At 38.1% G+C, this 12,089-nt stretch overlaps 1 protein-coding gene across 1 annotated transcript in view; it reads left to right on the top strand.

Annotated features, from left to right (window-relative positions):
• afdna (afadin, adherens junction formation factor a) overlaps positions 1-12,089 on the top strand; it is a 151,150-nt gene that overhangs the window by 65,787 nt on the left and 73,274 nt on the right. Inside the window, 2 exon segments of the mRNA XM_036147190.1 lie at positions 657-751; positions 2,500-2,750. Of these exon segments, the coding sequence (XP_036003083.1) occupies positions 657-751; positions 2,500-2,750 (346 nt within the window).

The following is a 12,089-nucleotide window of genomic DNA, read 5'->3' as shown; positions in this document are numbered from 1 at the left end:
TCTTATCTCAAGTGCAGGATGTCTAATTATGTTATTTTAGAGATGGATTGTTCCTGTTTTAAGTGCAAAAATATAATTCTATTGGCAAAAAGTCTTATCTACCTGCTCAAATCAAGGAAAAATACACTAATTTCAAGACATATTTACTTTAAGTTCCCTTTTTGCAGTGTAGATCCTGTGTTGTGGGGTTAGAATATAACGACTCTTTCTACGCTTAAATGTATCGATGAGAACAAAATCAAATCCTGAGGTGAATACGAAGATTTTTAAAGAAAATCCGTCAATGCAAACAGTTTCTTGCAGCAATAATTTAGCTTTTAATTGTCTTTGTTTAGAACGAAGCGTTACAACCGATCATAGACTAGACCCTAAGGAAACAAAAATTGTTATTTATCGCTTAATATTTGCTAGTGTAAGTTTTTAATTCCCCTCTCCTCCACGGCAGAGCTAATTTTGAACTAATGCACTGCTTTGCTTTGACTAAACCTGCTTACTAACATCTGCAGCCGCTGTCACCGTAGCTGTAATTACCTCCATGCACACCACTTTGGATCGACTGTTTTAGTCTAGAAATATTGGATTAAATGGCGTTAGTCGTGCGAGGATGCGGCCGGGCTTTGATCCGGGCCTGAACCTGAGAGCTTCTCTGCTTCCAGACGGCTCCGACTCCAGAGACAAACCCAAGCTGTACCGGCTTCAGCACAGCATCACCGAGGTCGGCTCGGACTGCACAGAGGACGGCGCCATCCAGGTAAACTCACGCCGGCTAAAATATTCACAGGCGTTGTAGCTTATTTAGATCTTTTTAAAGAAGTGTTTTCGTCTTTCTACGTGTAAAATCATTTATATTTTTCACATTTTCTATCCTTCAGCACCACGCTTCTTATTCAGGTGCTCCTCTCAGACAGTACTGACCTTTGAACAACAAGACTCGGAGCTTATCTTAACTAGATGATAAAATAAAACACATTATGCCTTTTTTTTTTTAGATAATATCATTTTTAAATCTATTTAGACAGAAGTGTGATTAAAAAGGAAGAGCTACAAAGTAAACTAGAAAAAGCTGTTCCTTGTAACAGCGAGTGAGAATGCTAATCTGCAGAATGATTTGAGTAGAAGATTCAGAACAGAAAAAGTAGCTGAAAAACATTGAAATCAGATTTAAAGAATTTGGAAATAAATTAAGAATTTGAAGGGATTTGAATAATTTGAAAATTTTGAAGAACTTGAAAAAATTTAAGAATTAGAAGAAATAAGAATGTAAGGAATTTGAAGGAATTTGAAAATTTTGAAGAATTTGAAAAAATTGAAGAATTAGAAGAAAGAAGAATGTGAGGAATTTGAAGGAATTTGAAAAATTTGAAGGAATTTGAAAGATTTGAAGGAATTTGAAAGATTTGAAGGAATTTGAAGAATTTGAAAAAAAGGAAGAATTGGAAGAAAGAATGTGAAGAATTTGACAAATTTGAAAAATTTGAAGGAATTTGAAGAATGTGAAAAATTTGAAGAATTTGAAAAAAATGAAAAATTTGAAGAATTGAAAGAGTTGGAAGGAATTTGTATCAATTTGCATTGATTTCAATGGGAACAGCCAAAAAAATCGCACAAAAAGTGAAATAATTTTAAAAAGTGTAAAATTTAGTGAGAATGCTGTATAGCATTCTCACTGATTTACACTTTAGATGCATCTCACTGGATGGTTGTGCCATTTTTTAGGACAGGCTCGTGGCCACTATATGCGGATCGCCGAGACCACGGTGCTGCGCTCCGGGTCCACCATCCAGTTCGGCTCCGCGCACGTCTTTAAGTTTGTGGACCCGATGATTTGAAGGAATTTTAAGAATTTGAAAAAAAGGAAGAATTGGAAGAAAGAATGTGAAGAATTTGACAAATTTGAAAAATTTGAAGGAATTTGAAGAATGTGAAAAATTTGAAGAATTTGAAAAAAATGAAAAATTTGAAGAATTGAAAGAGTTGGAAGGAATTTGTATCAATTTGCATTGATTTCAATGGGAACAGCCAAAAAAATCGCACAAAAAGTGAAATAATTTTAAAAAGTGTAAAATTTACTGAGAATGCTGTATAGCATTCTCACTGATTTACACTTTAGATGCATCTCACTGGATGGTTGTGCCATTTTTTAGGACAGGCTCGTGGCCACTATATGCGGTCCTTGGGGGCCACTTGATGCCTGCGGGCCCCGTGTTGGTGACCCCTGCTTCAGACAAACTGGCTTTTTTTGGTTTTATGTTGCAGTTTGTTTCTGGATGTAATTTATTTTTGGACATTGCAAAATGTCTGCATTATATGCACAAAAATAGCTTAGTAGTTTAACAAATGTGTGGTGGTAATATCTGAAACATCACTACGAACAGTTCCCGTCATCCGCCGGGACGCTTTCCCCAGGTGGTTCTGTTTAACAGGCCATCTGGTCCGTTAAATGAAGTTAACTCCAGTCGGGTTCTTCTAGGTAACTGAGCCGCCTGTGTCTGTCTGCAGCTGCTCGGCCCGGGGATCCTGCCCCACCACTGCAACCTGATGCACAGCGAAGGCATGGTGACGGTGACGCCGCAGGGCCCCGACGCAGACACCTTTGTGGACGGGCAGCGCATCGCCGAGACCACGGTGCTGCGCTCCGGGTCCACCATCCAGTTCGGCTCCGCCCACGTCTTTAAGTTTGTGGACCCGATGTTCGACCAGGGAGGGAAGAGGGATCCAAACGCCGCCATGAGGATCCGACACAAATCTGGGTGAGTGGTTGTTATCGTTCCTCTCCACCTGTGAACGAGGTGTCGCAGGTAGGGTTGGGAAGTGAAAAGATTTTCACGATTCCCATTCCCTTATCGATTCTGTGAAACGATTCAATTCTCTTTTCGATTCCCTTATCAATTCTGTGAAACGATTCGATTCCTTTTCGATTCCCTTATCGATTCTGTGAAACGATTCAATTCTCTTTTCGATTCCCTTATCGATTCTGTGAAACGATTCGATTCCTTTTCGATTCCCTTATCGATTCTGTGAAACGATTCGATTCCTTTTCGATTCCAATTTGGGGAAAAAAGGAGAACAACCAGTTTGATGATGAGCATCAGCTTTGTTTACTTAACTATCACACGACCTTACAAACTAACAAGGTCAAGATGTCCACAGCAAATGTGCAACTGGAGTAACATTTATATTTGTTCAAATAAAAAAAGGAATATAAGAACAAACTTAAATACAGTAGATGAGTTGCTTAGAATACAAGAAAATGTAAGTTTGTTGTGACAGTTGCTTATTACAGGGTTCCCGCGGATCCTTAAAAAGTCTTAAAAGGCATTGAATTCTGTAACTTAAAACTGAGGCCTTAATTGGCATTAAAATGTCTTAAATAAGTCTTTATAGGTCTTAAAATTTTTACCAGGTAATAAATAGGATTTTATTTTTGTAATCCTTACCAAACAGTAAAATAATTGACACAATTATATTTTTTTAATTTACCGAACGGCTCAATGTAACAATTATTGGTTCCGTCCCGATAGCGGAACCAATAAAAACTGTTGCAGCCGGACCATAGCTGGGAAAAAGAGTTGGCACTGGTTATGTTGTGGTTTTTAAAACTGATTTATTGTTTATTTTAGTAGGGAACAAAACAAAGTTTGTGAATTCAGTTCAGTAGTTGTTAAAAATATATCTGTAATTTGTGTTTTTTAGCTTTCTTCCAATATGAAATTTTTTTCAAAATTTTAAACATGTCTACTGGGCCAGAAAATAATGGTTTATGTTAAAATAAACATTTGGGTGAAGTTGTCGCAACCAGGTTTTTCTTGTTTATCGTGAATTTGGTCTTAACTTTTTATTTCAAGTGGCATTAAAAAGTCTTGAAAAGTCTTAAATTTAACTTGCCTTTTGCTGTAGGAACCCTGTTATTAATCTCCCTTTAGATAACCTCAGTCATCTAAATCTAACAGAGAAGGCATCCATTTAATGAAAAAGAATTATTGTACAATTTTGGGAAATAAACTCGTCTTCCCCTGATTTAAATAAACTAGCATCACCTTTCTCTCGGTCATGTTTTGTTACATCCAATGCAATAGCTAGAATCATGTAATAATTCCAGCTACCAGTAGTTCTAATTAAACATGCTACCAATGAAGGGCTGGATTAACGAGAAAGGCACACTCCCTTAATAAACCCAAAGAGAGGTAGGAAATTGGTTTATTTCCAGAAATGGCATATGATTTACTAGGAACCAGCCAGTGCACTGCAAAAAGGGAACTCAAAATAAGTAAGATTTTCTTAAAATTTTTGTATTTTTCCTTGATTTGAACAGGTGAATACAACTATTTGCCAATAAAATAAGATTTTTGCACTTAAAATAAGAACAACTCATCTCCATCGTCTTATTTCAAGTGCAGTATATCTAATTATCTTATTTTAAGGATAAAAATACTCATTCCATTGGCAAATAGTGTTAGTCAGCTGTTCAACTCAAGGAAAATATACTAATTTCAAGAAAATTTTACTTGCCTTTAGTTCCCTTTTTGCAGTGTGATGTAAAACTAGCTACTTACCACCAGAGTTGCTTTCCATGCTGGTCGTAACTTTAGCTTCTGTCTGGTAAGAATCAAAAACACAGCATTCATTAAATTGTATGCCATGTTGTGTGCGCAGGTGTTTCTGCCTGTTGGATCTATTTCCTCCCGCGGATGTATACGCCATTTTGCAATGATTGCAAAGCGCCTCGTTGCCATCTTTCTCTTCCTTTAAAATGAAACCAAACTTTCGACTGCTTCCCCCGATGGGGCGCCATTTATTTTTTTTGTGTTTTGCTTTAAAGCCTGGTCACGTCGTGCGCAAGTTACACACACGTGCTTACTGAACGCCGTGTGCGTAACTTGCGTATAACACGTGACGTAACTTGCTGCTACACTGCAAAAACGGATGCAAAAACAAGTAAAATGTTCTTAAAAGTTAGTCTATTTGTCCTCGATTTGAGCCAGTAAATAAGATTATCTGCCAATGGAATGAGTATCTTTACCCCTAAAATAAGATAATTAGACATCCTGCACTTGAAATAAGATGATGGAGATGAATTGTTCCTATTTTAAGAGGAAAAATCTTATTCCATTGGCAAATAGTCTTATTTACCTGCTCAAATCAAGGACAAATACACTTATTTTAAGAAAACTTAACTTATTTTTAGTTCTGTTTTTGCAGTGTAAGAGCCGCGGCACAACGGAATCGAAAAGAGAACCGTTTAGCGAGCTGCCAAACGGTGCCACGGAATTGGAAAACACGGAACCGGTTCTGAACAGGAACCGGTTTTTCGATTCCCATCCCTAGTCGCAGGCGGCGGATGGAGAATAGGAGGTTAGGGGATGAGCGGGGGGGGAGAGGAGGAGGAAATGAGGGGAGAGGAAGAGCAGAGGTCTGGGGTTATGGCAACAGGCTGCCCTCTAATCTGATCAGCATGGTGTTGGGTGGGGCGTCCCGCTCGCTGCAGCTTCACATGGAAAAGCGAGCGTGCAGCAGATGAGAGGACAAGCGGGCGTGTTGTGAGAAAGTCAAACATGTTAGCTGGCTTGGAAATATCTGATGGCTTCATGAGCGGGTAACGGGTTGAAGAAAGCATGTAAGTGACCTTCGTTTCTCTTTTATTCTACGAGACTCTCCTCTCATCTCTCCTCCCCAGCTTATGAAATGTTCAGCTGAAGATGGTCCAGCACAGCTTACGTTGAGCTGCGTTAGATCGCTTTGTGCTTATCTGAAGAGTGACTTTTTGAACTCCCATATTTAATTGTGGGCAGTAACGGCGCTCCTCCCAGTCTGTGAGCGTTGAGTTCATGTTTACCCCCGTCAGGTGATTTCCATTAGCCTCTACAGGCGGGGAGGGAGAAGTAATCGGTAAGTAAACGGAGCTGAAACCAGAACCCGCAGGACTCTGTTCCCACTCAGACCTGCTTCACGTTTCTTTCTCTTTGTAACGGAGGAGAGAGTTAAAACTTCTTTTTTTATGCCAGTTTTTTCCCTCTGTGTGTTCTTAAGGCTTGTTGAGCTGGCTGCTATCAACTCGTTATCGTAATCATGCGTTGGCAGTTTTCTCTCTTCTGTTTTTTGGTCTTTAGCTGCATCTGCAAGCATTTTCTGCTGTGCAAAGAGTTGGCTGCAGCTTTGTATTTATTTGCTGAAACCAGCCGCATCGTTTATTCTAGTGTCCCTTAACGTGATTAATTTAATGACCCAGGACCTTTACAGTCATAACGTTATTATTATTTTACTTAGATTTGATCTCAAGCAGCTGCTAGTTATTAATGGCATGGAACGGTGTTGACTGAGCGTCAGAAAAAAAAACATCTTCTGTGTTATCTTGCTGTTTTTCATCGATATATTATGGCTGCATTATTGCAATATGCAAACATGCATTCATGCAGCCTCCCCCTCTGTAAACTATGCCTGATTGACTAAAAATGACACGCCTACCTCTACCTGTGGTAGTTTAGTGACTTTCAGGTTCTGGTTCTACAGTGACGAAAACACAAAGTAAGATGAATAATCTCGTTTCCCCCCCCCCCCTTATATGGCAGGAATGTTTATATTTCATTACATTTATGGTGGAAAGACGAGTTCATGCTTAGTTTACAGCACCTCAGATAAAGATGTGTAGAAAATTAAATGTAGATTTTGCAGCAGTTGCGTTATCAAACGTCAAAAATTATAAATATTGCTATTCAATGGGTATTTTTAATAAAATCACCAGTACTAAACTTGACTAAGAGGCAGGAACGGCTTCCTGGATTCTACATCTTTGTTCATTCTCTTGTGCTCAAGTTTCCTATTGGGTTTATGCTGCGAAAAGGGAACTAAAAATAAGTAAAATTTTCTTGACTCGACTGTATTTGTCCTTAATCTGAGCAGGTAAATAAGATTATCTGCCAATCGAATGAGTATTTTGAGCCCTAAAATTACATCATTAGATATACTTCACTGGAAATAAGTTGATGGAGATGAGTTGTTCCTGTTTTAATTGGGTTTATACCATTTGCCAGAAAACAAAATTGTGATATATTTCAACAATAATTGTGATTTAATTTTGACTTTTCTCTGCATTGACCACAGCCAACAAAAATGGCCTGTAGATAAAGATGTTTGAAAACTAGGGTTATTTAGAATCAAGAAATTTAAAGCTTTTTTATTAATACAAATATTATTATTCAACCAACAAACAAGTCTATGTATTAAACTGTTTTACTGGTACTTAATGCTATGGTGAGAGTCCTGAAAGTTTCTGGTAAAAAAAAATAAAAAAATATTGATTATATAAACTATAAATAATAATAATAAAACTAGATTATCTCACAGCTGCAACTCTCTTCCATTCCATGTGGAGCAAACCCACTTTAAACATTTTACCAACGCCTAAAGGACGTGTCAGCTGATCCATTAATTGTTACATACTATACCATATTTATTTCTAAAGCAATTAGAATACAACATAGCAGCTTACCAAAGTGCTATAAAATACAAAAACAAAAAAACAACAATAAAACAGTAAAACAAATATGCAAAAGAAATCAAAAACACAACAAATACAAGGACAAAGTGCCTATATTAAGACATAGATATTAACTCACTCTTGGTTGAAAGCCAATGAGAAATAATGTGTTTTTAAATGAGCTTTAAAAACAGAAATATAGCCAAAAATTGCAGACCTCTGCCATTTGGGAATTTGGGAAAAATTAGATTAATTGTGCATCCCTATCATTTAAATTCAAAAATCTTATTTACCTACTCAAATCATGGACAAATAAACTAATTTCAAGAAGACTTTTACTTACTTTCTAGTTCCCTTTCTGCAGTGTAGTTGTGGGGCCTTACATGGTGACTGTGAACCATTTCTTGATCTTTACCCTGCCGAAAGACGGCTCATTTAGTCCACAGGATCTTTATTTGAAATTTAATTTGAAAGAGTTCCCTACGCCATGCTCCCTAACAATGTTTTCCTGGACCCACATCCTGATGTAATATATATTACGTTACCAAAAATGCAGGATTTTCCCACAGCATCACAGATCCTCCACCATGCCTCCAACATATTATACTTATCAGACCAAATCCCAGTAGAGTCAGCAGTATGTGTTTACATTTGGGATGGTAGGAAAGAAAATGCTTTTCAGTAATAAAAAAAAAAGGTTATTTAGATGAGACCTAGTGATTGTCATTGAGATCCTCTTAAGAAAGTATCGTTTTGGTGCTATAATTGATCTGATCCAATGCAAACAGCACAAATATATTAGCCTTATTGATCATTAGTCGTCAAATTGTCTACCATCATAATGTGATAAACCAAACGGAAACGACGCCATCGAACATGCAATTAAATATTTGTGTTAATATGGAGTTCAGTGTGAGTTACAGAAGCTTTTTAAGAATTAAAGTCATTCTACAGGCTGTTTTTCTCCTAAATTTGCTGCATAAAAAAACATTTAAATGAACGTACTCCTGTCTCTTCATGGAGGTAAACTGCTCAGAATATCCATGTAAACTGCATCTGAATTTCACAAGTTAATCTAATCGCACCCCTTTTTACTGCTTCAGTCACCTTTAAGATTTCTGACAGGAGCTAAAACGTCTGTAATAGTGTCAGAGTTTTACGTGGTAGTCGTTTTATTAACAGCAGCCGTGGTTTGTGTGCAGCTGTGCCTCCGTCTGGAGCGCGTGTGAAGTGGTGGATGTGGATCCCTGCGGTTTTCTGGGCTGCCGTCCAAACTCTCACAGATACCTTCTGCCGTCCAGCCAGAGTCCCGTCGAGATGTTAAGTCTGATTACTGCCTCAATTTGGCGTTTCTTTAGGGACGTGAGGCATTTGGCGCCGGGTTTTGGCAGCCGCACAGAGGGCCGTGTAGCGAAGGAGCGTTGGGCCCTTTTTAATCTGCTGCAGCCTGACTGAGACGGGGCCGTCAGCAGCGCCATTTAGCTTCAGTCGCTGAGAGAGCGGAGTGGTCTGGAACAATCTGGCTTTTATCCAATAATTAACACGTGTCTTTTGTCCTAAACTGCAGCAGTCATGAAGCTGTGTTTTAGCTCGTTATCTTCTTAATTGTTTAAGGTTTTTACGTTCCTCATTAAACAAGTAAAGCAACATTTTGACTGGAAAAACCAGGATGTGATTTAGATTTTTTTCTAAATCCCAACTAAAAGCTATATTAAAAAAAAGGGTTACACTTTATTTGAAGGGGTGTACATAAGACTGACATTACACTGTCATAAACATGACATAACACCTGTTATGAACATAAATGACTCTTTATAAATGTTTAGGACTGTAGTCATTAATTGTCATTCGGTAAAATATGACACTATTAAAGCAAAGTTGACATTGTTTAAAATGTCTTTGTTATGACAACTTGACATTAACAGAGACAAGGTTAAGTTTGGGGCTTGATTTAGGATTAGGTTAAATTTAGGGCTTGATTTGGGATTAGGTTAAATTTAAGGCTTGATTTGGGATTAGGTTAAATTTAGGGCTTGATTTGGGATTGGGTTAAATTTAGGGCTTGATTTGGGATTAGGTTAAATTTAGGGCTTGATTTGGGATTAGGTTAAATAAAGGGCTTCATTTGGGATTAGGTTAAATAAAGGCTTGATTTGGGATTAGGTTAAATTAAGGGCTTGATTTGGGATTAGGTTAAATTAAGGGCTTGATTTGGGATTTGGTTAAATTAAGTCATAACAAAGACATTTTAAACAATGTCAACTTTGCTTTAATAGTGTCATAATTTACCCAATGACAATTAATAACAGTCCTAAACATTCATAAAGAGTCATTTATGTTCATAACAGGTGTTATGTCATGTTTATGACTGTGTAATGTCAGTCTTATGTAGACCCCTTCAAATAAAGTGTTACCAAAAAAAAGTTTAAAAAACAAAACTGGACTTATATCTGAAGATGTTTCGCTTCCCAACCAAGAATTCAATTAAATTTTATTTATGTAGCGCCAATTCATGATACATGTCATCTCAAGGCTCTTTATAAAGTCAAATTCAATCAAATCATCCAGACAGGTTGGTGAGAAAGTTTCCTCTCTAAGGAAACCCAGCAGGTTGCATCAAGTCTCTCCAAGCAGCATTCCCTCCTCCTGAAAGAGCGTAGAGCCACAGTGGACAGTCGTCTGCATTGTTGATGGCTTTGCAGCAATCCCTCATACTGAGCATGCATGAAGCGATAGTGGAGAGGAAAACTCCCCTTTAACAGGGAGGAAAACCTCCAGCAGAACCAGAACCAGGCTCAGTGTGAACGCTCATCTGCCTCCACCCACTGGGGGTTAGAGAAGAACTTTCTGAATTCAAAATGTCTAACTATAAGCGTATAGATCATTTAAATGAACACTTCACACATGAATGTTGCATTAAATCTGGTCTTTTCTCGTAATTTAATTTAAAGCGTGAGCTAATAATTGAACGTTAAATTTGTAGTAATGTCTTTTCCTATTTTTATATTGGGTGAAATCCTCTGACTCCGTTTTTTTTTTTTTTGAATATGCAGAGTTTGACCTGACCGGTAGTAATTTGGACATCAGCTGATTTTTCTCCTGCACCGGTGATGTTTACATTCAGGGTTTGACGTTTCGGGTGAATAATTAAGTGCAGAATCAGCCACTGGACATGCTTTAAGGCTTTAATGCTTTAATTTACATGTTATCTAAGCCAGAACAACACCCTTTTGGGCAATAATATAAAGCTTGGAACTCCACACTGCTCCAGACATTTGAATTGAGAAAGCTTTCTGGATAGGAAGCGAAACGTCTTCAAACTTCGGAAAAAAGTCCAGTTGTTTTGTTTTTTTACTTTTTTTTTTTTGGGAATGATAGTGACCTGGATGGCAGAGAATCTTCACCAGCATACTGTACATACTGTATTTTCCGGACTATAAGTCGCAGTTTGTTTCATAATTTGGCCGGGGGTGCGACTTATACTCTGGAGCGACTTATGTGTGAAATTATTACACATTTTTACCGGTATATCATTACACCTGTTATTTACACACCAAACCGCAAGAGGGCGCTCTAGGCCTGTGTTGAATCAGACGTAAGCGACGTAGAAGCGGAAGTGCCGCAGCTTCTACCTCCGGAGTTAACGGAGTTATTTGAAAGTGACACCGAGGATGAAGATTTCACTGGATTTTAGTTATTTGGAGTGACACGGGCGCTTTGGTTACCTTCTTCGCATGTTATTTATGCAATAGTTATCTGAATAGCTTTTAATATGTTACGTTAACATACCAGGCACGTTCTCAGTTGTGTCATGTAGCGTAAGCTAACCGTACAATTATTCAGCCTGTTGTTGCCTCCGTTCTATTTTTATTTAAAATTGCCTTTCAAGATGACACGTCTGTTCTTGATGGTGTATATTATCAAATAAATTTCCTCCAAAAATGCGACTTATACTCCAGTGCGACTTATATATGTTTTTTCCTTCTTTATTATGCAATTTATGTGTGGTGCGACTTGTACACCGGAGCGTCTTATAGTCCGGAAAATACGGTACCTTATTGCTACTGACAGATGCTGACACAAAGTTCTGGTTCGGCTCATCCTTCCTTTCTCCACTGTTGTGCATCTAGAAACCTTAATGTTCCCAAATAGTAAAGTTTAGTGACGGCTGGATGTCTCCGCTGTTGTTTTGAAGTTGTCCTACAGAACCTTATGTTGTGCCTCTAGTTTGGCACAGAAACAGACAGAAAATCTGTGTCTGATCGGTACAGCCCTAATACCTCAGCGTTTTATTTATAAAGCTGTGAGGCATAATGCTGGTTGGGTGTCTGTTTATTTTCTTGTCTGAACCGGTAAAGTGAATTTAAATTGGTTTGGCTTTCTTGGTTGGAAGCACGTTTAATTTGTTTTTTTGGGCCAATTGTCCTGGTGAAACACCCAATTGTGTCAAGTTTCAGCTGGTATAAAGTAAAAACTTAAAGGCATTCCTCGTCCTTTTCTCTGCTCAATTTTAGCAACATGGCAGACGATGCTGCCATCTCCAGGCCCGCTGACCTCGCCAAACATTATTTCAGTCTGTGTGGGCAAACACCTCAGTATCGCATCGTAAAACTCT

Source organism: Fundulus heteroclitus, chromosome 15 (assembly GCF_011125445.2).
Source record: "Fundulus heteroclitus isolate FHET01 chromosome 15, MU-UCD_Fhet_4.1, whole genome shotgun sequence".
In the NCBI taxonomy this organism is placed as follows: domain Eukaryota; kingdom Metazoa; phylum Chordata; class Actinopteri; order Cyprinodontiformes; family Fundulidae; genus Fundulus; species Fundulus heteroclitus.
The sequence above is the reverse complement of the archived record's forward strand: the minus strand, read 5'-3'. Positions and strand labels throughout refer to the sequence as shown.